At 44.1% G+C, this 25653-nt stretch overlaps 1 protein-coding gene across 2 annotated transcripts in view; it reads right to left on the bottom strand.

The window, feature by feature from the left end:
- Nucleotides 1–25338, bottom strand: part of LOC112566813 (nuclear receptor subfamily 2 group E member 1-like) — a 43658-nt gene extending 18320 nt beyond the window's left edge. For both annotated transcript variants that reach the window (XM_025243186.1, XM_025243187.1), the window contains exons 1-3: nucleotides 25006–25338; nucleotides 2101–2182; nucleotides 1151–1169 (exon numbers count right to left, since the gene is read on the bottom strand). In XM_025243186.1, the coding sequence (XP_025098971.1) occupies nucleotides 1151–1169; nucleotides 2101–2182; nucleotides 25006–25030 (126 nt within the window). In that variant the 5' untranslated portion in view covers nucleotides 25031–25338. The remainder of the gene's footprint in view (nucleotides 1–1150; nucleotides 1170–2100; nucleotides 2183–25005) is intronic.
- Between the last annotated feature and the right edge of the window lie 315 nt (nucleotides 25339–25653).

Below are 25653 nucleotides of genomic sequence, written 5' to 3'. Positions count from 1 at the left end.
GAAAATTTTTTTAACTGTAAAATATCTGTCGAAACAGTCTATAACCGAACACATTTCCTCCACTGAGGTCTATGGTTCTGAACGAAATAAAAAGTAAATAAAATAAAAATAAAAACAATTTCTGTGTGAACTGTCTTATCTCAGTCTCTCTCTCTCTGTCTGCAGTAGGAGGGTGTATGTGTCTACCAGACTTACAGTCGAACATCTCTACCTGTCGGCGGTGTGCGGCCCTCGCCAGCCCCTGACAACGGCTACCTGGCCCGGCGCGTCTTTGATGTCGAATCGTCCGCACACCACAGGTGGCCAGCGGTTCCGCAAATCCCAAACTTTCTAATCGCGGGGCGTTTTGCTGAGACAAACACCAGGGTTAGTGGCTTATCCTCCCGGATCTGAGGATCCTAACTGCTTGCCCAACAGAAATTTCTGAGAGTAGCCACGGGAGGCAGTGGGTGGAGTAAAGAAGGGGCAGCATGGGGAGGGAGCTGGAGGCGAGATGATGGACTTGAAGAAAAGAATAGTAGTCAGTGTAGGACCTGCAGGCTGCCAATCAAGATGCTGTCAGTGAACTCTTGTCATTCACTAGTGACAGACATGTCACGACGAGGGTTTATTTTTCCTAAAATAGGAATCTACGAAATATATGTATTATGCATAAAAAGGAAAGTCTGTAACATAAAATTAGTTCATTTATTTCAGCTGGCGTGCCTCAGAGGCAGACTGACTCACAGAAGGAGGAAAGGGGGAAAGAGGGAGAGGGGAAGAGAACGAGCACGGATTGTCACGGCGATGTTTGCACACCTGCAGTAAGATAGTCAACAGCTGGTCACATTGTTACAAAAAATGTTGTTTGCATTATTAGGTGTTCCTAGAAACCACATAGCTGGTGTGGTGCGACAACTGCGCCCACACACACACCTTTCTTCCTCTGTACCCTCCCTCTCTCCCCCGACATGCGATTACATTCAGTGTCCACGTTAACGGTTAAGCCGTTCCTTCCTTTATCCTTTACCTAATGACCTCTACCCCCGCCACAGCCACCACCACCACCACAACACGCACAGGGGAGGTAAAGACAGAAAGGGGAGAGCAATGTCGACAGGAGAGGGGGTGTTATGTAAAAGTCCCAATTAAAAGCGAAGTGTCGCCTTACCTTGAAGAAGCCTGCACACCTGGAAAAAAGAAGAGAAAGAAGGGAGAGCGGTTACTTGACTTGTCAAGTGGCAACAATTACAGGTATTTCTCGCCACACCAAAGGTGACGATCCCTCCCTTGTTGGGACCCTGGCAGTGCTTCAGCCCCCGTCTACAACTGATAAAACCCTAAGGACCCCGATGTCGTCAGGGAAATGAGTCTGGCAAACAATGGCAGCGCCACCTACTGTCATCAGACATTGGGGGTCTCTGTGGCACTGACTGTCCCTCCCCTCTCCTCCACGTGTCACGGTTACATTTCTTTACTTGCGAATTGAGGGAATGTCAAGTCCACAACAAAGGTGAGAAAACAAGGCAAAGACTACAAACACTTCCGTGACACGGGATGAGAGTAAATATAAATAAAGCACTCGACACTAAATCGCTGTAAGTATTGGGGGAAATATTAACATAAATAGTTGGAGAAATTGCTAAATATTATAATTAAATAATATGCACTCTTTTATTTATCTCTTCTTTCCTCCTCCTCCTCCTCCTCTTCTTCTTCTTCATCATCATCATCATCACCACCAAATTATTAACTATTAATAGTAATAATTCATGACACCCTTTGATCACCACTCTGAAAATTTATTGTTTCTTTTCTTTGTGTTTCTTCCCTGAGAAAATGAAGAAATTAGTTCCTGCCTTCATCTTTAAATTAAAAATTAAAATTTTCATAAATACAAATTAATTTTTAATTTTAAAATATATCGTTTAAGCTACCCGCATTTTGTAAATTAATGTAGAAATTCCGTGAAATAACTTTATTGTAGGAAATGTATTTTCTAAAACCAGATTTTCAAAGGACGTGTTGCTATTACCACAATTTTACTTCCATTTATAAAATTATTTTAAATATCTATTTTATTATAATTTTAATATATGTATACAACTTGGAAGAGCTTACCCATCACATGCGTAGATGCCATAATGTTTGCCAGAGGAGTGGTCCTGACACACTTTACACGGAATGTCCACTAAAATTCGACCTGAAAAACAAAGACTGAAAATAAATTTAAGGTTCGAGTTGTAGACGTTTACATATTTCTGTCTGTTTTGTCTGTTTGCATTCCTGTTCAGCTGACAGCTCAATAGTTTGCCCGCCAGTCTACTACAGTTACCTCTACCACATCTATATGTGATACTACAATGATGTAGACGGGCCATCACAATGGCATCTACACGTGTTATCATGATAGAGACTTGTGTTCAAGGAGTGGAATTAATTTTCCTCTGTATCCAGAGGAATGTACGAGGATGAAATCAACATCAACAACATTTTGATATTCGTAAATTTATTTTCTGAGTTTTTATCATAAGATGCTCACTGGTTCTCACAATACTCACGAAAATGTCAAACTGACTACGACAAAGATGAGGAGAAAAAAACTAAATACAATCTTCACACACATGCACGCACACGAACACGAACACACACACACACACACACACACACACACACACACACACACACACACACGCACGCACGCACGCACGCACGCACGCACGCACGCACGCACGCACGCACGCACGCACGCACGCACGCACGACCCGGAAGACACGCCGAGAAGACAGTTGGCGTCTGTGAAGTCATCTGACGGTTTGTACAGAACTAAGCCCTCGGTTTGCCGCCTCAACGTTGACCCGGAAGTGCTTGCCTACACCAAGGGAAGGTTTGGCTTTCCGTGGACAAACGTCCTCATCAGCCGCGGCATGCGACAGTGCTCAGGCACCTCAGGGTCGTCGTCTGCAGAGATGCCCGACCTTCGGTGTACGCTAGGTGAGGAATATCACAGGCAAGGGCAAGCAACCAACAGGCAGGGCTCAGAGTTATTTGCCGTTGCCCGCCGTTGGCGGCGTCTCCGCCAGGATTAACTGATCTCCGACTCTAAAGATGGCGTACACAAATCAACTGTCCTCAAACACACTGAACGTGCCAGACTTGAAGAAGATACACAGATGTGCGGAAATAAGTCGCCATCTTTGAATTAATGAAAGCCAGGTTTGTTTTAAACTGTCCCAAAGACAACAGGTGGAACTGAGTTTGTTTTGAAATCGTAACAAATCTTCTTTGCAGACAAAATTCATCCTCCGATTCCCACTCCCCTCCACCGCTCGGCCACGGTCGTGACAAATTGCTGAAGAAAATCTTGCGACTGAAGCCGAGGCTGACTGTCGAGAATGAGTTTTATTTCTGTGGATCCGGAACATCACGTGAGTCAGTTATGAACAAAAAGAAATAAATAGAAATGTTGTGATTGGAAATGGTAAACAGATCTTTTTGTAGAAATAATGTGAAACATTACATAAAACAGAGCATATCTATGGAGATTGATGAAAAAGTGAAGAAAATGTTGGTCGAGTGCTCCGGAAGTTTGTCGATCCCTCCCCACACCCCTTTCCGACTTGTGTCTGTACTGAGCTTGTCATAACATTTATCAGATAAAGCTAATTGAAGGCATTGGAAGTACAGCAAACGTTGGCAACTGTAAAACGCGAGAAAGACAGCGATGTCTATTTTATTTTTCCATCCCCGGGCAAAATGCAATATCAGGCTGTGTGACGTACTGCCAGTGGGCCGGCGAGTGATCACCCTTGAAGAGCTCTTTAGCATCGTCCTGACTCCACTCCAAGAATGGCACCACAATGTCTTGCTTGTCCTCCATTGATTCCTGCAGGCTGACATAGCTGTGTGCTCGCCATGAGTGTAGAGTCGAGACTGAGCGGGCAGTCAAAAGACATCGATGGCTCACGTGTCTAAGCACCTTTCATTTGTTTCCCTCGCTTATCCCGGACCGTTTAACGAAAATAGTCATTACCGCTGCTTTCCTTTTCTCTCTACGTCACATTCGGCCAGTCTTTGTAACGTAATCTCTAAAGAGTCGAAGGAAGAAGAAGAAGAAGGAAAAAAAGGGTTTGATAGAGGAATACAGGAGTTTCATAGCCAGCAACGCCAAGGAAAAACAAACTCTTCAAAATTTTGCCCGGATGCAGACAAAAGCTTTCCAAACTCGCTTTCTGCGTGCGGCAGCCATTTTGGCCCACTCAGCCTCTCGGCTTCGGGCCCCCACAATGCCTCGCGCGGTAATTGTTGGCTATGCTAGCGAATGAGGAAGCCGCGGGTTTCCGAAGCATCGATTTTTAATTGGGCAGCTGCCGGTCCCCCCCAGACCCCACGTTAGCGAGGACATTGGCGCTCGTTTGCTTATGAGAGTTCGTCTTTGATTTTCGCATTTGGACATTAGAAGCGAGAGCCCCCTTGCCTGCAACAATGGTTCTTCTGTGACGAATGAGGGATGCGCGGACAACTCTCCTCCGGCCTGAGTTGTGTCCCTTGTCAACAGGGCGCCCCCACACGGCACACGTTAGGCGCGGCGCTAGAGTATTTGTGCAGCATTTGCAGCGGCCTGCAGACGGTGGTCCTGGCCCAGTCCGGGCGGATATGATCGGCTTGGCAAGCCCGATCTAATAGACAGACGGGGGCTGGGGAAACATGCTGGCCGCCCCCCACAGTCACATGGCATTTCCTGACGTCACGAGGGGAACAGCGCCTTTGGAGGTCACATGACTGCTAATGGCCTATCATTGTGGTGTCTCACTAACCTACTGATTTTGTTCAAGTAGGAGAAATACTAAATAGAAAAAAATCCCCGAAACTAAGTTTGATTATGAGGAGGGGAAGATCGTGATGTCAGACTGTACCGTGTCAAATCATGTGATGACAGGCGTCAAATGGTGTGTGTGACAGGCGTCAAATCGTGTGTGTGACAGGCGTCAAATGGTGTGTGTGACAGGCGTCAAATCGTGTGTGTGACAGGCGTCAAATGGTGTGTGTGACAGGCGTCAAATCGTGTGTGTGACAGGCGTCAAATGGTGTGTGTGACAGGCGTCAAATCGTGTGTGTGACAGGCGTCAAATCGTGTGTGTGACAGGCGTCAAATCGTGTGTGTGACAGGCGTCAAACCGTGTAGTGTCTGACGTGTTCCTTTTTTACTGAGATTTTCCTTCCTTCGACCTTTTGCTGGTCCACGTGCTCGCCCAGGCCTGAGATTGGAAACCTTCCTCTGCCTACCCAGCAGCAGTGAAGTATTTGATTATTTGGGAATTACCTAGAAAGGTGCACATTTCACGCCGTGCCTTAGGCACGATGAGCCACCTACAGTTTCCTTGTTTATTTATACGCGTTGCTGAAATAATAGTCATGATGTAAAGCGATATATACCGAGGAATAACAAGAAATATCCAACGATAAGATATCGTTTCGCACAAAAAAAAAGTACCTATGCGTTTGAAAAGTTTCAGTAAATTAATAACACCTTCCGCTACGATCTTCAATCCGACCTATACCCCGCCATCTAAAAAACAAATCTCAAAAATCTGACCAAAGCTCGACACCACCCGCTACCACAAGCGTTTCCCCGAGGTACGACCAGGGAAACACTGGGTAACCCTACCCCGTCCCTCTCCTCCCCCTGAAACACAGTCGCACGCAGCCACCGGCCCTGTCCCAGTGGTATCTATGCAGGTGCAAGCAGAATATTAAAAGTCCCTGGGTCTCCCTGTTTTTTAGGGGCAGATAATCCCGGAGATTGCGTCGACGTGTGTCGTCTCCCCGATGCCAGAAAGCCAACGTGCCAGGTAAAGGCAGGTAAAGTCACGAAGACTCGCATCGCGGTGCAACTGCCGTACGGGAGGTCATTTGTACCTCCACTCACCTGGGGTCAGGTGTGCGGAGTGTATTAAGCGCCGCACCTTTTAGCCCAACAATAACTCGGCCGATGTCATCCTCGAGAAAAAATTATGTCCGTGCGGAGAGGTGCGTGCCTGAGGTTTAGTCGCGACAGGAACAGTCGTCAGCAAAATACCTGCGCAGTCCCCAGGTAGAGTTTGTTATCTGGCTGCCTCACAGGTGTGGAAAGTACGACTGTCCACTGACTGATTACTCTTTACATGTATAATACATATTAAACATTTTATAGAAGATTTTAAAATGTATGGTATATATTAACACTATTAAATATTAAAATATATATATGTGTGTGTATATTATGAAAATTTTATATTTACAGAGATTTAATACATTATTCTTTGTAGAATAAAATAAAACCAACAGGTAAATCGTCCTTAACAGACCTTCCATGGACAAAGTGGGATTACCATGAAAAGTATTTGTCTTCTGCTTCTTCTTCTCTTTCTCAACTTTTTGATGATCGAGTCATTTTTATAAAAAAAAAAAAAAAAAAAAAAATACCCAGAGATTGGCAAACAGAAAAAAATCTTTTAAAAGTGTTGGAAAAAAAGAATTGGCAAGAATCGAGTACACGTGCTCCAAGTCGACACATGCTCTGGGTTGTCCCTGAGGAGCTAGAGTCCACTTGAGCCCCGATGTCGGGTAGTCTTTCAAGATCACTTTACAATTTATTTATGAACTTCGCTGTGCCACCCGCCTTAGCGCCTTAATTTCAGCGGGTGGCGGGTGCTGGCAAACATATTACAGGCCAGTGACAAGTCGGCTGCGAGTCTTTGATACAAAGAATCATCTGCAACACATTTTGCCGAGAGCTTGCTGCCTTCTACTTTCTTGACATCGGATCTCTCGCAGCCTGATGCTACATCCGTGTCAATTAAAGTGGCTGAGGGTGGATACAGGGGTACATGCCACGATGTCAGATGACAACAGGATACACAAGATTTGCCCAAATTTTGATAAGGTGAAATAACTGCCAATGGCGGAGCTGGATAAAATTAGAAAAAATTAATGAAACTTTTTTATTTGTATTCATTTTATTGTTGCAAATGATTCGGATAAAATTAATTTAGTCTTTTACTGAAATTAACTAACAATTCTTTTTTGTGTTTTTAAATACAGGTAATTTATTTGGAATACTGTATATGATTGTGTATCAATGTGCAAACGCGCATGCATGTGTGCATTCAGCACAATCATGTTGTTTCAAAGTAAGACATTAAAATTACTTTCATTTTTAAAAGTAGGCGAGGCTCGCATTTTGTTTTTCCTCTTCATCTCATAATCATAAAAAGATCTACCTGTAACCACAGGTATCGATTGTCCCCTGTGAACCAGCAAACCACTAACACCATTCATTAATTGTAATATTTCCTGAGTGCTGATTAAATTTGATCTCTGCGGTTAAAAAAAAAGGTGGGGGTGATGCGGGAGTAGACCGCCTCGACACAAATATCAGCATCATACAAAACATCAGCAACATCTCATCTCCTTGGTTTTCTGGGCCCGGGGTACAACTTGCTCGAGTCTTCACAAAGAACAACTGCTCATCGTCTCGTCATCGCATAGTCGGCAAATAAAGAAATGTCGAGAGAAAGATTGAAAAAAAAAATACTGGCGCCTAGATGTAACCCTGATAATGTGAGAGTCAAAATGTGAGAGAAATGTGAAAATAATTATATTGGTAGCAGAGTTTTGACAGCTAATCAACGCCAGCAAGTAACAGTCGGTTGTTTGTAATCCTGTCCTCCATTTAGAGTTCTCTCTCTGTCTCTAAGCGTAATGAACTGTCGCTCTGACTGACCCTTGACCCTGCCTGTCCATACCCTGCTGTCCGCAGTGATGGCGATGTAAGGGGGGTCCACAGAGCGTTAGGGGGGAAGGGGTGCACAGGAGCAGGAAGGGAAGGAGGGATGGACGAGAAGAGCCTGGAGGAGGGAGAGGGTTAATCTGTGGCTTGGCAGCCACATGAAAGACAGGCCGCGCAAATCTTGCGCCAATGTGGTGTTGCCGTGAGAATTGAGAGGCCCACAAATGGCGGGCCGCCAGCCAGCAGGCCCGCGTGTGGCGTCACACCCCGAGCGCAACGTCACGCCCCCACGCGGAGCGTCACTCCCCGAGTCGGACTGCGGGGCAGTTAGTCACCACAGGCAGGTCCCTGTGTTTGTCACATCTTCCTCCCATGCAGGAGGTGATGAGTTCTCAGCAAAAGGGGGGATGTGGGAGGATGCCAGGGGGAGCAAGGCTGTTTTCAAGCGGAATAACTCGCTCTTTGGAGCCATAGCTACTGCACAATACGAGCATTCAAGGACCGTATACTCCTAGTATACTTCAATGTCTATATTACTATACTTCAATGTCTTCTACTATACTTCAAGGTTTTTCTTCTGATTTTGTTCAGTGGTCTTGGACAGCTAACAGAGAAGGACAGCCGACAATATGTTGCGCCCCTCAACACGTATATCTTCTGTCTGACCATTCCTTGCTCACTGGCTGGCGATGAACACAGAACACCAAAGACCTTGATAAACTCATGGCGAGTCCTGCCCTGCCCACGTGACATCACAATGAACGATGCACTTCACCTGGAAGAGTTTATCCAGGTGTTTGATTGCAAAAACCGCGTTCACCTCATAAACTTGAGAGCTGAGTGGGTCGGTGTAAATGAATGGATGAATAGTGAGAGAGAAAGACACACTAGACAAAGGTGTAAAGCAGTGGTGGGGATGTCTCTGTCCATCTCATGTAGAAGCAGGTTCTGTGCAGACGAACAGTCGGGAATCTAGCGACCATGTTGCAAGTCTGGCTCAAGTCCGGAAAAAACACACAGAAAATTTGAAATTAAACAGAAAATCGGTGTTGTAAGCTGACAAGTATCAGCGATTTGACGACAGGAGAAAAAAGAGGAGCAAGGGGGTGTCTCGCCACCGCTGAATTCACCTGCACTGGCGGTGGGACCGTTGGCCGGTGTTTGGCGAGTGATTGCCATGCCGGTCCTGCCTGGCCTAAGCGGAGAGTTGACAAACTTTGGCGGCTGAGGCGTCTTCGGCCTCAAACACGTCACCTGAGGACTTGCATGTCCACAGAAGTCGAAAACCCCAAACTATGGCTTTACAGGGCTTGTGGTGTTTGACCCCACCATCGCCCCTGGACCTGCTCGCTGAAGGTGGACGCTGCGGCGCGCACAGCCACACTCACTGACACACACACACTCACTGACACACAGACACACACCGAACACACAAACATGCGGCTTAGACACAATGTACCTTACTTTACTGCTCATACGGGAATTATTATTATTATTATTATTATTATTATTATTATTATTATTATTATTATTATTATTATTATAACGAATCGACAGACAAACATTACAATTTCATTATTTTTTTTTTAAATAGCCCGGACAATTTTCAGCTTGTTTTATGATATTTCTTTCGTGAACCTACATGTGCGCCAAGAATAAGCGCTGGGAAAATTTTGTTTAAGAAAGGATTGCAAGTTGAATGGGTTAATAGATAAAAGACAAAAAGAATAAACAACTGAAAACAAATAAAGCAATCTAAGTTCTCAGTCTCAACAGACTCAAACCCGAAAAGGAGGCTAACCGAGCAAAACTACTCCATGAGATCGCTGGTGATTATTTCTGTGTGATGAGATGTTATGAACACTGTATTGTCAGGTCCTATTAACAAACTTTTCAAACATTTTATTAAATTTTTACAGATATTTACACTCTACCGGCTTCTTTCTTTCCTCCTTTGAATCCTTTTCCTTCCGTTCCTTTTTCTCTGATTTCCTGTCTTTCTTCCGTATTCCAGTCTGTTGTACCTTCTTTTTAATATTTTTACCTATCCATCATTTTTCACTTTTTTTTCGTTTTTCTTTCTTCCTTCCTTCCCCCTATTTTTTTTTCTCTCTCTCTCTCTTCAGCCGCCATTTACCAAGCGGCTCGTTTGTAGAAGATTAAGCTCGGTGGCCAGACACAAACACTCAGCGCTCCGGTGTGTTGTCTTCACCTAGGATTACCTGTGTTGGTCCTCAGGTAACAATGGGAACTGAGTTAAAGCGGAATTCGCCATTCTGGCCTCGGCCGCTCCAGGCGCCTGAGATTCACCTCCTCTCGTAGCGGAAGTCAAGTGACAGAGTGGTGGACGGCATCTCGCGGCCACAGTTCTTTGCTCAAACCTTCTTTCACTCACATGGCAGTCAGGGCGTGAGAGCTTGCCGAGAGGTGCTTGCAAATACTTTTAAATCAAACCTCAGTTTGAAATCACCAGGTTCGGTTTAGTAGTGACAGGAAGCAGTTAAAATTTATGTTAGTCCAACATCACTGAGATGAAATAATGTGGACACAGTTCATTGGATGTAGATGCCATTGCAAAGTGAAGAAAGATTTTTTGAAATCAGTTTTTTCAGTTGTAGTAGATGAGTTTTGTTCGAGAATTTGAACGGAGTGACTAAGAACTATTGTCCACGATCGTATGGACACAAAAACTGATGGAGTGAGTTTTTCACACACACAAACACACTACCATGCTGACAATAATACAATCATAGAAACTGTTTTGCACAAAAGCTGCTCACATATTCACAAACGTACTGACTACCTTTACAGACACACAAGCAAACGCACCGACACAAGCCCCGACACAACCTGTCCTGGTCTCCACGCTTTGTTCGCCGAGCTCACACTCACACCGACTGCAGGCAGCAGCAACATGGCTGCAGGCTGGTTGCTGAGTTTGGAAGCCGTAAAAATCAAAATCTGGTATCAGGGATTTGCTGGTAAATGTTGACAGTCCGTCCCCGACTTTGACATATTCACGGTGCATTCAAAATGGCAGAAAGTCGCACGCGCTCTCTGGAACCTGTAGGCGGTTGTCGTAAACGTCATGATGGCGCTGCAGTCCCCAGGCACAATGTGTGGTGGTGGTCGTGGTGGGGAGGGAGAGATGATTGAACACCTCATTCAATCCCAGCCTTTTTTTCAACACCTCGCCAGTCAGCGAGCTGAGAGCTTCCCCCTCCCTCTCACCACCTCCACAGCCCAGAGTAAACAGTCCTACCTGAGCCCAGGTAGCCTACGGTGACTTGTTTTCAAATCTCACCCTTCCTCTTGCTACCCCACCCGTCCTCTCCCTCCCCAACACCCAGGGGTACATGTTCTTACTTTTTATTGACTCCACGCTGACTGTAGACGGCGACACTTGAGTAAAATTAGAATCGTTCACTGGCGACTGCTAAACCTGAACATTTATCATCTCCATTGACAGCAGCCCATATAATCCATGCATTGATTGATTGAGTGATTGAATGATTGATTGATTTTCAAAACATCGTGAGAACTAGACTTCGCCATTTTTAGTATCTATAAATAATTGTAAAAATAATAGCGACTAATGTAAAGAATGATACATTATTCTAGATACATCACAAAAGGTTCGGAAAGTGTAAAATATAAATACTTTTCACTAACAATAGTTGTTTCAGTGCAGTTGTATAAACGAAAGAGGTTTGCAATCATTCCGCAAAATAAAAATTTAAAAAAAAAAAAAATAGAGAGAAGTGAGAACAGGAGTGCGGAGAAATAAAAGAGAAAGAAAGTGATGTTAAGATGGTTGCCCTGCGCTTGCTTCGGATTATTTTTTTTTAAAAGGTCAGGAACTCCTGAGAGAAAAATAAAAGTCAAGACACTTCTGAGATTCGAACCCCCTGTTTAAAGACTTTGCACAGAAGTGTGGAAGCCGCAAGTGCTCTCGGTGGTGTCCCCCGGGTGTCAATGTGTCGTGTAGAGGTCCTCGTCGTCGGTGGAGGAGCAGGCGTGATTAAGGACCGTTACTGTGAGGGACCTGCCAGTCGGTCAATTAGTCATCCTGCGCCCTCCACACTTCCCTCCTCACGGCGGAAATTGACTTCTGCTCACTTCCGCAACCCTGCTTGGCCATGCAGCCCTGCCGCCGGCTGAACTTATCTCCAGACCATCCTTTCGTCTTTCCTTCCTCGTCAGCATGTCTTCAATCCTCCCGCCTCTACCCCCATCTCTCTCTCTTACCTGTAACCTTGACCCCCTACCCCTCCCTCCCGTGTTTTGTGATGTTTGCAACAGTTACTTACAAAATTCTGTTCGACATTCGCCTAGCACCACAACGGTTAAAAGTGAGAATTTGTTTTAAATCCGAATTTTTGAAAGATAAAATTTTTCTGGAATGTCGTTAAACATTGAAGAACAGGGAGACTCATACACATCTTTGTTACATCTTCGTCTATAAAGGATGCTGTTTATATTTTGTTTTAAGCGAAAAGACTTTGTTCTGAAGGGCTTCAGTTGGGATAACGAATGAATAAACTAAAGATAAACACAAATTTAAAACTTATCTTTAAAATTTTTTCATTTATGTGAAAGACCCGGCCTTGACGATTTTACTTCCACCCGAATTTTCGTTATCTGACTTTACTTCAGCTAATTTCTATTTCAATCTCTTGGTGGACACTGTCAATCCTTTATTCGTCCATCTCTACCCTTTTATTTCTTCTTTCTCTTTTCCGCTTCTCTCTTTCGCCGACAGCCCTTTGCTCGTCCCCTTCCTCTTCAGTTCGTGAGCGCTCGGGTCGACCCGTCAGTTTGTACTGCTGAATTTTTTATGTGTTTGCCTTCATATATCTCGTTCTTTTTTTCTTTTTTTCCTTTTATTTTCCTTCCTCTGGTACAGGTATTGATTACCTGTGGGCCAACTCACTGCCTCCACTGCCGAGGGTTTCCACGCAATCCTTTCACGGGCCTCACTTCCTTCGTTCCTCCAGCCCCGACACGCGTGTTTGCAGATTTATCAAGGCAGCTGCAAATTAATTGCCTCGGATTACAAGCCGACACTTTGAAGTTCCTCCAGGTTTGTCCACTCTTTCTTTCGCGGCACAAGAGATGAATCGCCTCAAAGGACAGCGATAACTGTCTTTACTTTGTGCAGTTGTTGTCGCCATGGCCGTGTGACTGTCCGGCCAGCTGACGATGCAAGTTGCCAGCATCCATTGTCTGCTTTTCTAAAACAACATGCTTTTAGGTAATAGAAGTTTGCCTCGGATATTTGTAGCTTCCTTGACTGTTGTATTTGTGAGCCTTTCTTCCTCCCATTAGCCCCTCAACATCATCCATGTCCTCTGCCTATTGGCGGCTCTTTTCTGTCATTGAATTTCGTCTGTTTTAAAGTCAAAACAATGGACCTTATAGGCAGTATCTTATTTTCTTTTAGAATTTTTGTTAACTGGCAGTCTCTCAGGTTTTTTTCCAGAGCTAGGACAATGATGATGATGAGGCAAAACTCATTATGATCAGCAAACAGACTTACTCAGAAACTTAACTTGTCAAACCACTATGTCGCCATTTCCTCTATGACTGCCCTCTCCTTGAAATGTTTTCCCGTTTACATTGGGTTTTTTTTTTTTAATACACACGGCACTTTATCGAAATTGCAAGCCTACTGACAATTGTATTTTCATGTGTCAAAACAAGACTTTTAGAGACGAAAAGAAATAGGAAGTGAGGTACCACAGGGACAGAAACCACGAATTTTAATTTTTCTGTTTAGAGATTGAACGGCAGTGTTTTCTTTTGTTATTTCACTAAAGTTTGTTAGTTTACACGCAGTGGGAAAATATAATAAGACGAGGGGATATATATATACAGAGAAAGTCGCGATTAGTTTATTGTATGCACATTTATTGACCAAATTATATAAATAAGGATTAGGTTATTGTGCTGTGTAAGATGTTGTGTTAGCAACAAGAGAAAAAGCACTTCTGCTAATAAAAGACTGTATTTAAAATTGTGGGAAAATTCGATTAAAATCAAAATGCTGTATTGCGCACACATAGGCAACATGCAGAAAATAGAACGATTTGCACTATTTCGAGAATTAAACAAACAGAAAAATAAAATTTTGATAAACGCCAACAAGGTTCTTAACACTGACTACAAGATTTTGAAATTGTCACTTCGTTGACCCAACAAAGGTCCTCAGTGGATAAATAAGTATAATGTGTAGAGTGAATATATCAGTCTGCGGGGAGAAAAATCCTTTACACACAAAACATATGGACGGACACGTGGGCACGCACACATACAGACCACAACAAACAAACCACAGACAGATGCGAAATACACATCCCACAGAAACGCGTTCTTCACGACAAAAAGTCACAACTTCCATCAAACTTAGGGTTAAAAAAAAAACTCACTTTGTAGGTCGTTGGTAGATGAGGTGTAACGGACTCACTATTTGAGGAGTCAGTTTGATGTGAGAATGGCGCCCACCTCCTCTCCTTTCCTCACCTCCCCCAGTCATTTATGGAGTCAGATGCTCATTCTCGATATCTGGGTCGCTGGGGGAATCGAACCGATCCATCAAGGGTTCTAACCAATCGGACCTACGCTTCCAATCTAATTTCCTTCCAAACATTCTCGACCCAGTGAAGCGCGAACCACAAGTTGTGCAAGATGTTAATATTATATTAATATATTCAAAGAATGTCAGCTCTGGTAAAGAGCTTGAAGCGAGTTTTCAAAGCTGAACTTAGCGCGCGCTTGGAACAAGATGGAGGAGATAGAAACACGGAATGTGACCGAGTAACATATTAAATCTTTAACTCTAGCAAACTTTGCTAACGCCCTATCAAAAATAAATTGTATCGCCATCAGGTTTGGGTGTATCAGTCTCTGATAACTTCCTTCAGGCAGGGGTGGGAATGTCCGGCCCGCGGGCCACAGACGGGTCGCGAAACCATTTCATCCGGCCAACCAAGACAGCTTTCAGTAAGTCTATAAGCCTTCCTTCATAGCAATATACATGTACACCAAGTTATTTTTATTTTGAGGGAGTATCAAGGAACGTCCATTGTGGGATACACAGGACACAAACGAGTACATGGCGGGAGAGATAGTGTGCTTCTCGCTGGCAGAGGACAGTTTTAAAAACTTATACTGCATGTCATCTTCACTACAAGCCAAGAGTACGAGTTGGCTGTTAGCATTCTTTGGCCATGTTGGATTATACAACAATAATTTTTAAAAAGAATCGTCGCAATTGCGGAGTTCCTTAGTGTACAGCTCAAACCTTCAAATGTCTAACACTATCCACTGATGGATTTTTTAAAGGATGAGTAAATGAAAAAGCTCTGGCTGGGTTAATTTGTGCAAGTATCTGCGTGTATAGAATGTGTGTTAACACTTCCTAAATGTCATCAACTCCTCCAACAGGAGGTCTGTGTGTACTAAATATTTTTTTCTTTCACTAACAGAAAATTATACATTAAGAAAAAAAGATTTTGTTTCTGATGACGCTGTCTCTTTAAGGAACTTTTCAGTTTTAAACAATTTTACAAACCCCACTCAGATTTTTTTCTCTGCTTTCCATAGTGGTAGAGAATAGTTTTCACGCACCTAATTACAAAAAGGCAATTTGTAGTGACAGAGGACAACATTGCCATGCAGGCTGGGATTGTACACGTTGTGAAAGTGTTAACATATTGTGACAAAACCACAGGTTGAGCAAATAGAGCAGGCTAATGTTTTAAGTAAATAATTTTGTCGGCCCACGAATGATATTATAAATATCCAAATGTCCCTCACAAGAAAAAGGTTCCCCACCCTTGCCTAAGACAAAGCGTTGTCCGACATTCAGGCAGGTCCACCCGCTGGTACTCATTTATATATATATTTATAAACCAGTTTAAAGCAGCATGGGGCAAGAGTAAAATGAACTGATTGGTTAAACGAAAGAAAATTGCTGATTGGTTCCTATTCAGCAACCTTCGGCCTTAATGAAATTAGCACCGGATGACCAGATTCCACGCAGTGTTGGCGGAACGCGGAGCACGCCATCGACAAAGATGTGGACTCAAGCCAAACTGCAACCTGGCTGTCGACTGGTCTTGTCCTCAAAATCAAGGAACACTCGTGAAAATATGAAGAAATAATAATAAAACATGCAAAAAAAAAATCAGAAGGATACATCGCTAATAGAAAAATAAATAATTATTCAAAACCTCAAAGAACGATCGTGTGAAATCATTTTGATGACATGGCGCTATATTGCCGTCCTTTCAATCCGTCGGCAGGAGAAAGTTTACAGAATTTCAGCTAATCGACTTGCATGGAAAGTATATTAGTGTTCAACTACTCGTCCAAATGCACAAACGGTTCACCATCATGTATTCTAAGTCTAAGTAAAGTCGGTGACCAATACTCACTCTACTCCACACCCAGGTTTTAACATGTCATGAAGTCTACATGTTTATGTATCTTTGTGTTGTCCATCTATGTTGTGCCCTGCTGGTAAACGCATATTCAAATTCTATCCCCTAGTGCTAAGCGATCACCATTTTTAATAAACCTGTAATAAACCTGTCATAACATACGATCCTTCACCGTCACCTTGCAAAACCACACAAAACCACACACCCACTACTTGTTACAGCAGCCTCAACTTCCTCGGGCACAAGATGCGGAGTTTGGAAGTTTAGTCTCTGGCCACAAGTGCTGTACTCGGCTGAGACTTGCCCACCTTCACGGGAGGAGAAATAATTCTTCACTCCATAGCCGAAGTCACGTTAGCAGTGAGGAGGTCAAAGGATGAGATTTCCTAGTGGAAGGATTGCAGTGGAACATTGCGCAGATGAGGCTAGAATTGCGTTTGGTAAATATATATTTAAGGCAAGGGTGGAAATCCTAAGAACTTAATAAAGCAAAGCAGCAGGGGGAATGGAGGGTAGGGTAAAAACGAGTCAGAGTAATGATAACTTTTGGCGAAGAAAACAAAATCTGAGATAAGAAGAGAGAAACTGGACGATTATTTACTGAGGATGTCACAAGAAAAATGTTAATGTGGAGTTTATATGACAACGATCAAACTCCCTTTGTTACAGACAACTGCCTGCCAGGTGGTGTATTGAAGGTGGCGTGGTGGGGGGGGGGGGGAAGACTATTTTGTTTCTTTTATTCCTTTACCAGGTACAACACACTTCAATTTCTGACTACTCTAAAAACAAAATTATATTTTCTCAATAAGCCGCCCCTTCCCTTCATTCATTTTTTTAATTAGCAGGAGTTATCTCCTCATTCATTTTAAGTCCCTTTGTTGTGTCATCTTCGGAGGAGAGTTCAGTTTGCTTCTCTTGCCCTGGGCGCTAAAAACCTTGGTACACTACTGTGTCAGTCTACCCATCCACCCCCATCTCCTGCCACACAATTTCTTCATCCTTCTTCTCTCTCCTTCTGTGTTCATCCCACTCACGCACTACCCGGTCTGTTGCTTCATGTCAGCCGTCCCCTCCTTTAGCTTCCACCCCAGTCAACAGATGAGCCACTGCCGTGCTGCACGCCGGATTCCAAAATCAAGGAAATGTCGGAAATGAGAGCAGGACGACAAGACAGATGGCGCATCAGTCCCACAAAAGACTGACAGGTGTAGTACGAGGCTGACAATATTATTGCTGCTCCCACACGTTGGGTTCCAACCATCCTGTTCACAACATCAAGAATTGATGCCGCTGGTTCTAACCGCTTTGTCTCTGTTAAGACCAAACTTTTTTTTGTGGGAATACGACCAACAAAATCCAGGTGAGCGGAAGGTCAGTGAAGAGTGCAAACACCCGAGTTGTGTACCTGTGTTTGGCTGGTGTGAGACATGGAGGGAGGTGTGACAGCCGCACGAGACAGCATCAGACTGCACGGACCATCACTCCTACAGCACGTGCACTACGTACCCTCCACCCCTAATTAAGGTGAGTTAACTCTCGCCCACTAACAAAGCAGGGGATAGCGAGTGCTCTCACGTGACAGTAGTGTCAGGCAAGGTGGTGCACGTCTGCTTAATTCCGTCACGTGACTCGGTCAACTTTGTGGGGTGGGGGTGGGTTTGGGTATCACTGATCACGTACATGATTCCAGATACTTATTTATCTTTTTGTTTTTACTGGAGCAATACCTCCTAACTCTGTTCTCATTCTTGTTTATTATCTGAGTTTATTGTTTATTTTAACTCTTGTTTCACAGCTTCATTGGTGCGAGCACTGCTCAACCTTAACCTGCCAGTCGTGTTTACAATGAATGTACAGACATTCATACATACATTACACAATTGTCGAAAAGACAATTACTCGAGAACTTAAAACCCAAAAGCGTTCAATCTGCTTTATTGTAAATTTTCTTTCGTTCCATTTTTTTTTTAATTTGTTTTTGTTTTTGTCCATTCCTTCCATCAATAGTCAATTGTTGGCTTTTTTCTTTGTTTGACGTCCACACCACACCCATACTTTGTTCTGTATTTGTTTTATCGTGCTTTATCATTACAGTTTAACTGACAGACTTTGTTCACTGCTCAGAACTTGTACAAGGAACCAGAACGAGGCCTCCGCGCCCTTAAGACATGCTCTGCACGTGAAAGATAAAATGCACTTGATCACCATCGGCCATCTACCAGAGAACACAAGAAGAAAATCGCAGAAATCAAGAGATTGGTTGATGAAATAAAATACATCTTGGGGCGGGGAATAATTAAACGACTCGAAGATTTCGTGTGGTTGGCAAAGAGGCTGTAGACAAATATTTCAGTCACCCGAGGCATCATCGTATGTTTTACCTCACAGATGCATGCTGCCCTTTACACGTGTACCACTTTACAGATGTATTACTTTACACATGTACCACTTTACAAATCTCTCTCTCATTTATGTAACTGCGAGAAAAGTACAAGCCTTTAGCTACAGTCATAGCCACCTTGACATGCAGCCATAGCTAGCAAGCCCCGTCACTTTGACAGACATTTAACTATAGTCATGGTTAGCGAGTTACGTCACTTTGACACACTGTTAGCTACAGTCGTTACCACCGTTAGCTACAGCCATAGCTATCAAGTCTCGTCACCTTCCCACGCGGCTCGCTCCCCGTTTCAAGTCTCGCTGCGGGCGAGAAGTGAGCGAGACGCGCCCTGAGTGTTGTGCGGCGATGAGTGGCGGCGGGAGGGCACTGGGCGGACTCCATGCACGGAGGGCCGCTAGGGACGAGGGCGGTTTTCGCAGGTGAGTTCGTGAGGGGGAGAAGCACGGAAGTGACCCCGTGCTGCGCCTGCGCAGGTTAATGGCTGCCCCCAGGCCTGACCGCTGTTCGTGCTGAACACGCTTCATCTCATCTGACTTTGTCCTGACTTAAACCTTCGCCACGTAGACACACCCGCAGGCTGCCACTGGGCCCATCCGCCGCCACATCTTGTGTTCCGATCGTTTTCTCGCACCCTAATCATCACACTACAATGCAAAATCATCAACATCCTCCTCCTCCTCCTCGTCAATTTTATCACTACCGTTTCTTAGCCTCGCATTGATTATTAACCATCGTACTCTAGCTTTCATTTAGCACCATATGCGTTTTCTTTTACTCTCAACAGCTTTAGACAACATCTCCTCATCATTTAAGCCCAAAGTATGTCACTCTTTACTTTCTTATTTTTATTCTCATATACATATCCGGACGGACGGACAGACGGATAGACAGACAGGTGTAGGGGGGAGCACCTTGTTTCCATTTGCACAATCATTTCACGAACGGAGTTTTAGCTTCTTTGTCGCCATAATTGAAATCGGCTCCTCTTGGTGTCGATGCTAAACCTCCGAGGCAGATCAACATTCTGTCGGTGAAGATTGGTGTCAAGCCCCGGGCTCTGTGATGCTCTTATGATGTCAAGAAAGGAGGAAAGGGGTCTGTGAGCTCGCTCGCCACGCCCCTCCCTCTCTCGCCTCCGCCCGCTGCTGTCGGTGGTGTAGCTCTCACAAATCGCTCAGGAGAAGAGATAACAGCAGATAACTCCTCCATACTGACTGCTTGTCACGGATGTGTTCACAGGCTGAGTGCCTGTCATGCTGTTCACATGTTCAGTTCCCGTCATACACATTCACACATCACGTGTCTACCACACATTCACACATCACGTGTCTACCACACATTGCTCATACATCACGTGGGAGCAAAGGTCAGTAATGGTCGGTCGTCTGCAATAAACTTTCTTGTAATGTCGATCGAGGGCGATATCCTTCTTCCAAAACCAGACTGCAAAGAATCGGAGACTTCATACAAGATGTCACCGAATTAGAAGGAAATTAAATCTTTGTTTTATTCCGAACAAGTTTCTACATCATGTCTTCACAACCCATTGATGCTCATACAAGGTACATTGCAAGTCTCACTCATTCTCTTTCGACGGCGCGGGGTTAATTTGATTGTAGTATCAGAGATGATTTATCGGGGTATAAGCTTCATCAAAGATGTTATTTATCAGAAATATTGCATGGTTCAGGTTTCAGTAAAATAAGCTAAAACACGGCGATATGAGACTTGTTTGCTGGCACTTAAATGCGACTGGCTGCTGACACTAAATGTTCCTGGCTGCTGATGCTAAATGCGACTGGTTCCTGGCAGCAAATGCCACCCAGGACTCCACGTACCCGTATGTACTTGATTGATTGTGACCTTAACCGCGGTCAATATGGCCGCTTGTGTCTACCGTGTCTTGCATAGACTGAGCCAAGGCCGTGGAATAGTTGGTGCCAGTCTCTTCTGTGTCTGCGAGAAATTGGTCCAGTATATCACTTAGTCTGTGATTATAATTATTGGTCCAGTATATCACTCAGTCTGTGATTATAATTATTGGTCCAGTATATCACTTAGTCTGTGATTATATTGGTCCAGTATATCACTATGAGTGTGGTTATATTGATGGCAGCGAATAAGGTTTATTTATTTATTCAGTTTCACTTACAGAAGTGTTCCTGGTTCTGACTTCATTGTGCGATGAACAAGAACAAGAGAGTGTTGGTTGAACTTTGGTTGATATATTTGATAAAAATGCTTCCAGCGAGTAGCGATCTTGCACTAGGCATCAAAAGGGTGACAAACCGGGAGGACAAAGAGTACTCGGAGGTAATCCCCGACACCAGCTCTGTTTCATCCTGAGAAATACCCGTAATCACATGTGAGATCCGAATTCCAAGCCCAGTCCTTCTCACTTGGATACGCGGCCGTGCTACCACCAGGCTACAGCAATGCCAGGGATACTGCTTACTGGCCACTGAATAAACTCCAGTTCCATTCCTTATTCTCTTGAAATAAAACACATTATGAAAATGTTGTTAGTCTGCGATGTTGTGAGACTATCAAGGTGACTTCATTTTACTGATTATCTTTCTATTGGCAAAGCTCTTCAGGATCTTTTCGACCAGCCTGTTCATTTCCTGCAAACCTCAACTAAAATCTTCCTTTTTAATAAGTATATTTATATTCTTGTCTTCTGGTTAAAACTTTATTTTTGTCAGCTTGGATTTAGCTTTTCATAATAAACCTTCGAAAAATTAAATACGAAGTGACCTATAATATTTAAATAAAAAACTGTTACAAAATAATACAAAAATTATATCACAAAGCTCTTTTGAAGCTCAAGTTCCACATTGCATTTTTTTTTTGATCGCTTGCTATTTTAAGGGCTAACCTCTGTAAATTATATTTATTAAAATTGATAGTTTGATTAGCTCTTATTTGACTAGCAGATTAGTGTTGCTTGGCATGATGACATAAGAAATTGATATGTGTGTGAAAATAGTGTCATGTCCCTGACTTTTCCATTTTCAGTCCCTTACATGCGATTGATGTTTGTTACTTTCTTATTAAATTCTTCGCGATTCTGGAAGATGGTCATTTGTCTTGAAATAATTTTCGCATCATGATACTAACCTCGAATATTTAACACCTTACTGACTGCATTAATATAAGCATCACAAGGCGACAATAACTGACGATGAAGATGGTGATTGACAGTTGATTGTTGTTGTTGTGATAGTTATCCACCCTACATGGCTTTGTTTAGTGGGGAGACGAGCGCTGGCATCGCAGGAACCTGGCTTTGTCTGTTGGGAATCTGTAATTTGGCTTTAGGTTTGAGGGGTTAGCTTGGGTTGTGATGTAAACACCGACAGCCTAGCAACTGTGGAGAGACTAGGTACAGTCATTGCAAGTATGCAAGTATGCAAGTATGCAGTCTGCAAACGTGTGGAGTGTCACAATTTACAGCCTGATCCTCCTCGCCAGGTGAGATGTGAAGGTGTGGGGAGGGGCGATGTCAAGTGTGGCGAGGAGTGTGAAAATCTTTCTCTGGAAACGAGGCGGTTGAGAAGGGTGTGTGTGTGTGGGTGTGTGGGTGTGTTTGTGTATGTGTGTGTGAGTGTGTGGGTGGTTGGGTGAGTGGGTGGGTGAGTGGGTAGGAGGGTGGGTACGTGCGTGCGTGCTCATGCTTTTCTGTCCGTGTGTTCCTCCTATCTTCTTGCTCGCTCAATCGCTTTCTATTCCTTTTGTGGTTTAGCATTCATCTTTCGCGAAAGGCGGAGGTCACCGAAAAAGTCATCTCAGTATTTATCATGCAAATTGTCTTGGACTGTAGTCTATCACATAAACCCCTCCCCTGAAAAAGAAAACAGTCTCATATTCCGAGGGTAAAAACAGTGTTAAGTTTATATCTTACCCAAGGGTTACAAGAGGTGAGGACAGTGAAAACCCTGATTAACTAAAACATAAATCTTTCTAGTAAAGCACTACTACAAATCCGTGAAACACTGAAAGAGATTTGAGAGGCTCTTTGAAGAACTCTTATATGAAAATCCGTATGACCTCCAGTGTATGTCTGTTCCCAATGTGTTTTTACAATTTATTCTTGTGATTTCTTTTCGTTATGTAATAATCTTTTTTTTTTAATTGCTAACTTTAAATGTTTTGTATTTTTACACAAATACATTTTTTTGGAAATGATTAATTTATTAACATCTTTGCTGACAAAGTAATGTAAAAAATTCCCTCGTTTGAAGTATAGTGTCTAAAAACTATAATCAACTCAGGTCAGTTCCCTGTTGTCACTTCAGATGTCACTTGTCTCAATGTCAATCTCTCGTCAAATTATTTTGTAATTATTTTATAAATCAGTAACACAAAGTTTACAGTTTTCAAAGCTTTAACTTCGTTGCCGCTGAACAGTCAGACGACACTGGATGAGACATTATAAAGGATCAGACATCATAAAATGTTTTCACGAGCGCATTTCGTTTGCTTCCTCGCTTAATAAAAAAAATATATAACAAACAAACTTGAAGGACTGCGATCCACAGATGATTACTAACTCCCCGCTCAAGCTGGGCCACCCACTGTAGTGTCTACACTTGCTACTGTCACCGAGAAGTTAAGGATCCTTATTACACTTGAGGTAACACTGTTACCACACTCGTGATCACAACCGCTGTTACACAGGCGCCAACCGCCGTTACTATGATGGCGCCTGGCGCCGACCAGTGGCCTGCACTTGATGCGCACCCGGCAAATGCTGGGTATAGCGAAACCTCTCAGACTTCTTTCTAAGAAGAAAGACAGAAAAAAAGAAGGAAAAAAAAAGAAAAAAGCCCACGGACCACAAGAGCGCCCAATCACAGGAACTGGTTACGGAGGGGCTGATAGTATCATCACTTGCGAGGTTCTTTGACTCGGACACAAAGCGAGGGCAGATAAAGAGATGAAACGCAAAAGAGGGAGAGTGACGAGAGGGAAAAATTGAGAGAGAGAAACTATTGATAACACATTGATAAATTACACTGTTTACACGCTTACAGGTGTAAGGAAGAATATTCAGTTACTAACTGCACGTGAGCAGAGATGTTTTTGCCGAACATGAGAAATTTGGAGATGGAGAGTCCCTTGTGATATGAGTCTGGAATGGCGACTCCGATGAATAATTGCGTGAGTAACTGAGTAAACGTGGAACAATGGGGCAGCAAGGTGGGTGCGAGGTCAGGGTGTGGGGTGGTGGTGGAAGAGATGGGCGAAACAGGAAAGAGAAGAGGATAGTACAACCGATAGATGAGAGACTGAGACTGGAGACACAAGCAGAATATAACAAAGGGAGAAGATTGGTGGAGGAGCAGGGAAGGCAGCAATGACAGACATAAACACTGGATGTATAAAGGCCTTCTTTCTCTGTGTATGGCTTTCTTTCTGTCGTCATTCACTTATTCAATCACCCAGACACGCATAGAAACACACACACAAACAATCACATAAGTATTATAGGAGAGCGCGCGCACACACACACAGGCAAAGGGAGTTGCTGCAAGAGGAAGGACAGCTGTGATTGAATGGACAACTAACTGTCCAGACCCATGGTGTACAAAGAACATAAACTATGGCTTGTATTAGAGTGCGCACCACATGGAGCATTAGATGACACATTGATATGTATTTTATTGATACCCCCAAGTTATAGACACACACGCACACAGAGTGAGTGAGAGAAGGAAGAAGGTGAAGGGCAGAGCACCCAGACCGCATCATGACGAGCAAAACTTTTCCATTTTAATGCGATTGTCATCACGATACTTCTGAATCTCACTTTCAGAAAATACCCTGGCGATCAGGAGATCAGGATGAGTTCATAAAATAATTATCAACAAACGGCGGCTTAGCTGGGTAGCTAACTACCCGTTTACCCCGTATTGTGTCTTGTCCACCCTCTACCTCTGTTGTTTACAAGCCCGCGAGCAGTGGTCAGAGTAGGGGCTATCTAGGGGCCATCTAGGGGGAGCTGCCAGGCTGACCAGCAAACTGTCCTGCAACATCAACACGAGGCTGGACGCTGGCACAGCGCGTGCACTACAGGATAGTCTCACGTGACGTCATGCACACAACAGTTACGCTAGTTACGTCAGCAGTTGCTGGGGTTGTCCACACACCCTCCCCACCCAGACTGTAATATCATCGCTGCTTATCTTTCATCGTAATGTTGCAATGACCAAAGAAGGGGGAGGGGGAGGGTGGAACCCTAAGTAAACCACAGAAATCCTGGAGTTAGTGTGACAGTCAGTTTGGAGATGTGTGCGCGCGCTACCTTGCTACCCAGGGTGGGCTAACAGATTGGGAAGGAAATGCAGGCATGGCTGGGTGCGGGAGGAAGAGGAGGGAAAGAAACACATGAAAAGGCGACTCACTGGAAGTTCCAGCCGGTCTGTTCATGGCGAGGCGATGGGGCGAAGTACTCCACACGGACACACGTCTGTGGTGGCGGACCACTGCACACTTCGTCGCAGCCACATACACCGCGCGCTCGCCACTCCAGGCTGTTGTTGTTGTTGACTGACGAACGAAACCACCCCGAACTGCACCACTGCTGTCTCTGGCGAAGAAAGTCGGCGAACCCCCGGGTCCGGGCGAAACCCGTCAGGGTCTGAAAGCTAAACTCGCCTCGTTCGAACGTCTGCACGCGCCTTCTGCGCTACGCCTAGTCACAGACTAAGGAGGATGATTGCAATTACCTTTCCGTGACCCCGCGCCGCCAGCGTCGTCCAATCAGATGGCGAGGAATTGGCAGCGACGAGCAGAGGACATTATTGGAGTCTATGACTCGTGGGGGGCGTGGTCTGACGGCAGACAGCAAGTCAAACGACACGAGGTGGGCTGGCGGCCAAGGATTTGCGGCTCTCTGATTGGTCGAACGCTGTCACTGGTGGGCTGGCTTTCCGTGAGAAGAGGTCGCGCTCGTCCTGCTCTCGTTTTGAAGTCGCGCCTCGGACATGAAACTCATTCCTTTTCTGAGCAGTGCTATTTTTATTATTTATTATTGTTGTTTATTATTACGT

Source organism: Pomacea canaliculata, linkage group LG6 (genome assembly GCF_003073045.1).
Source record: "Pomacea canaliculata isolate SZHN2017 linkage group LG6, ASM307304v1, whole genome shotgun sequence".
Taxonomy (NCBI): Eukaryota; Metazoa; Mollusca; class Gastropoda; order Architaenioglossa; family Ampullariidae; genus Pomacea; species Pomacea canaliculata.
This window is presented reverse-complemented; position numbering and strand designations above follow the sequence as displayed.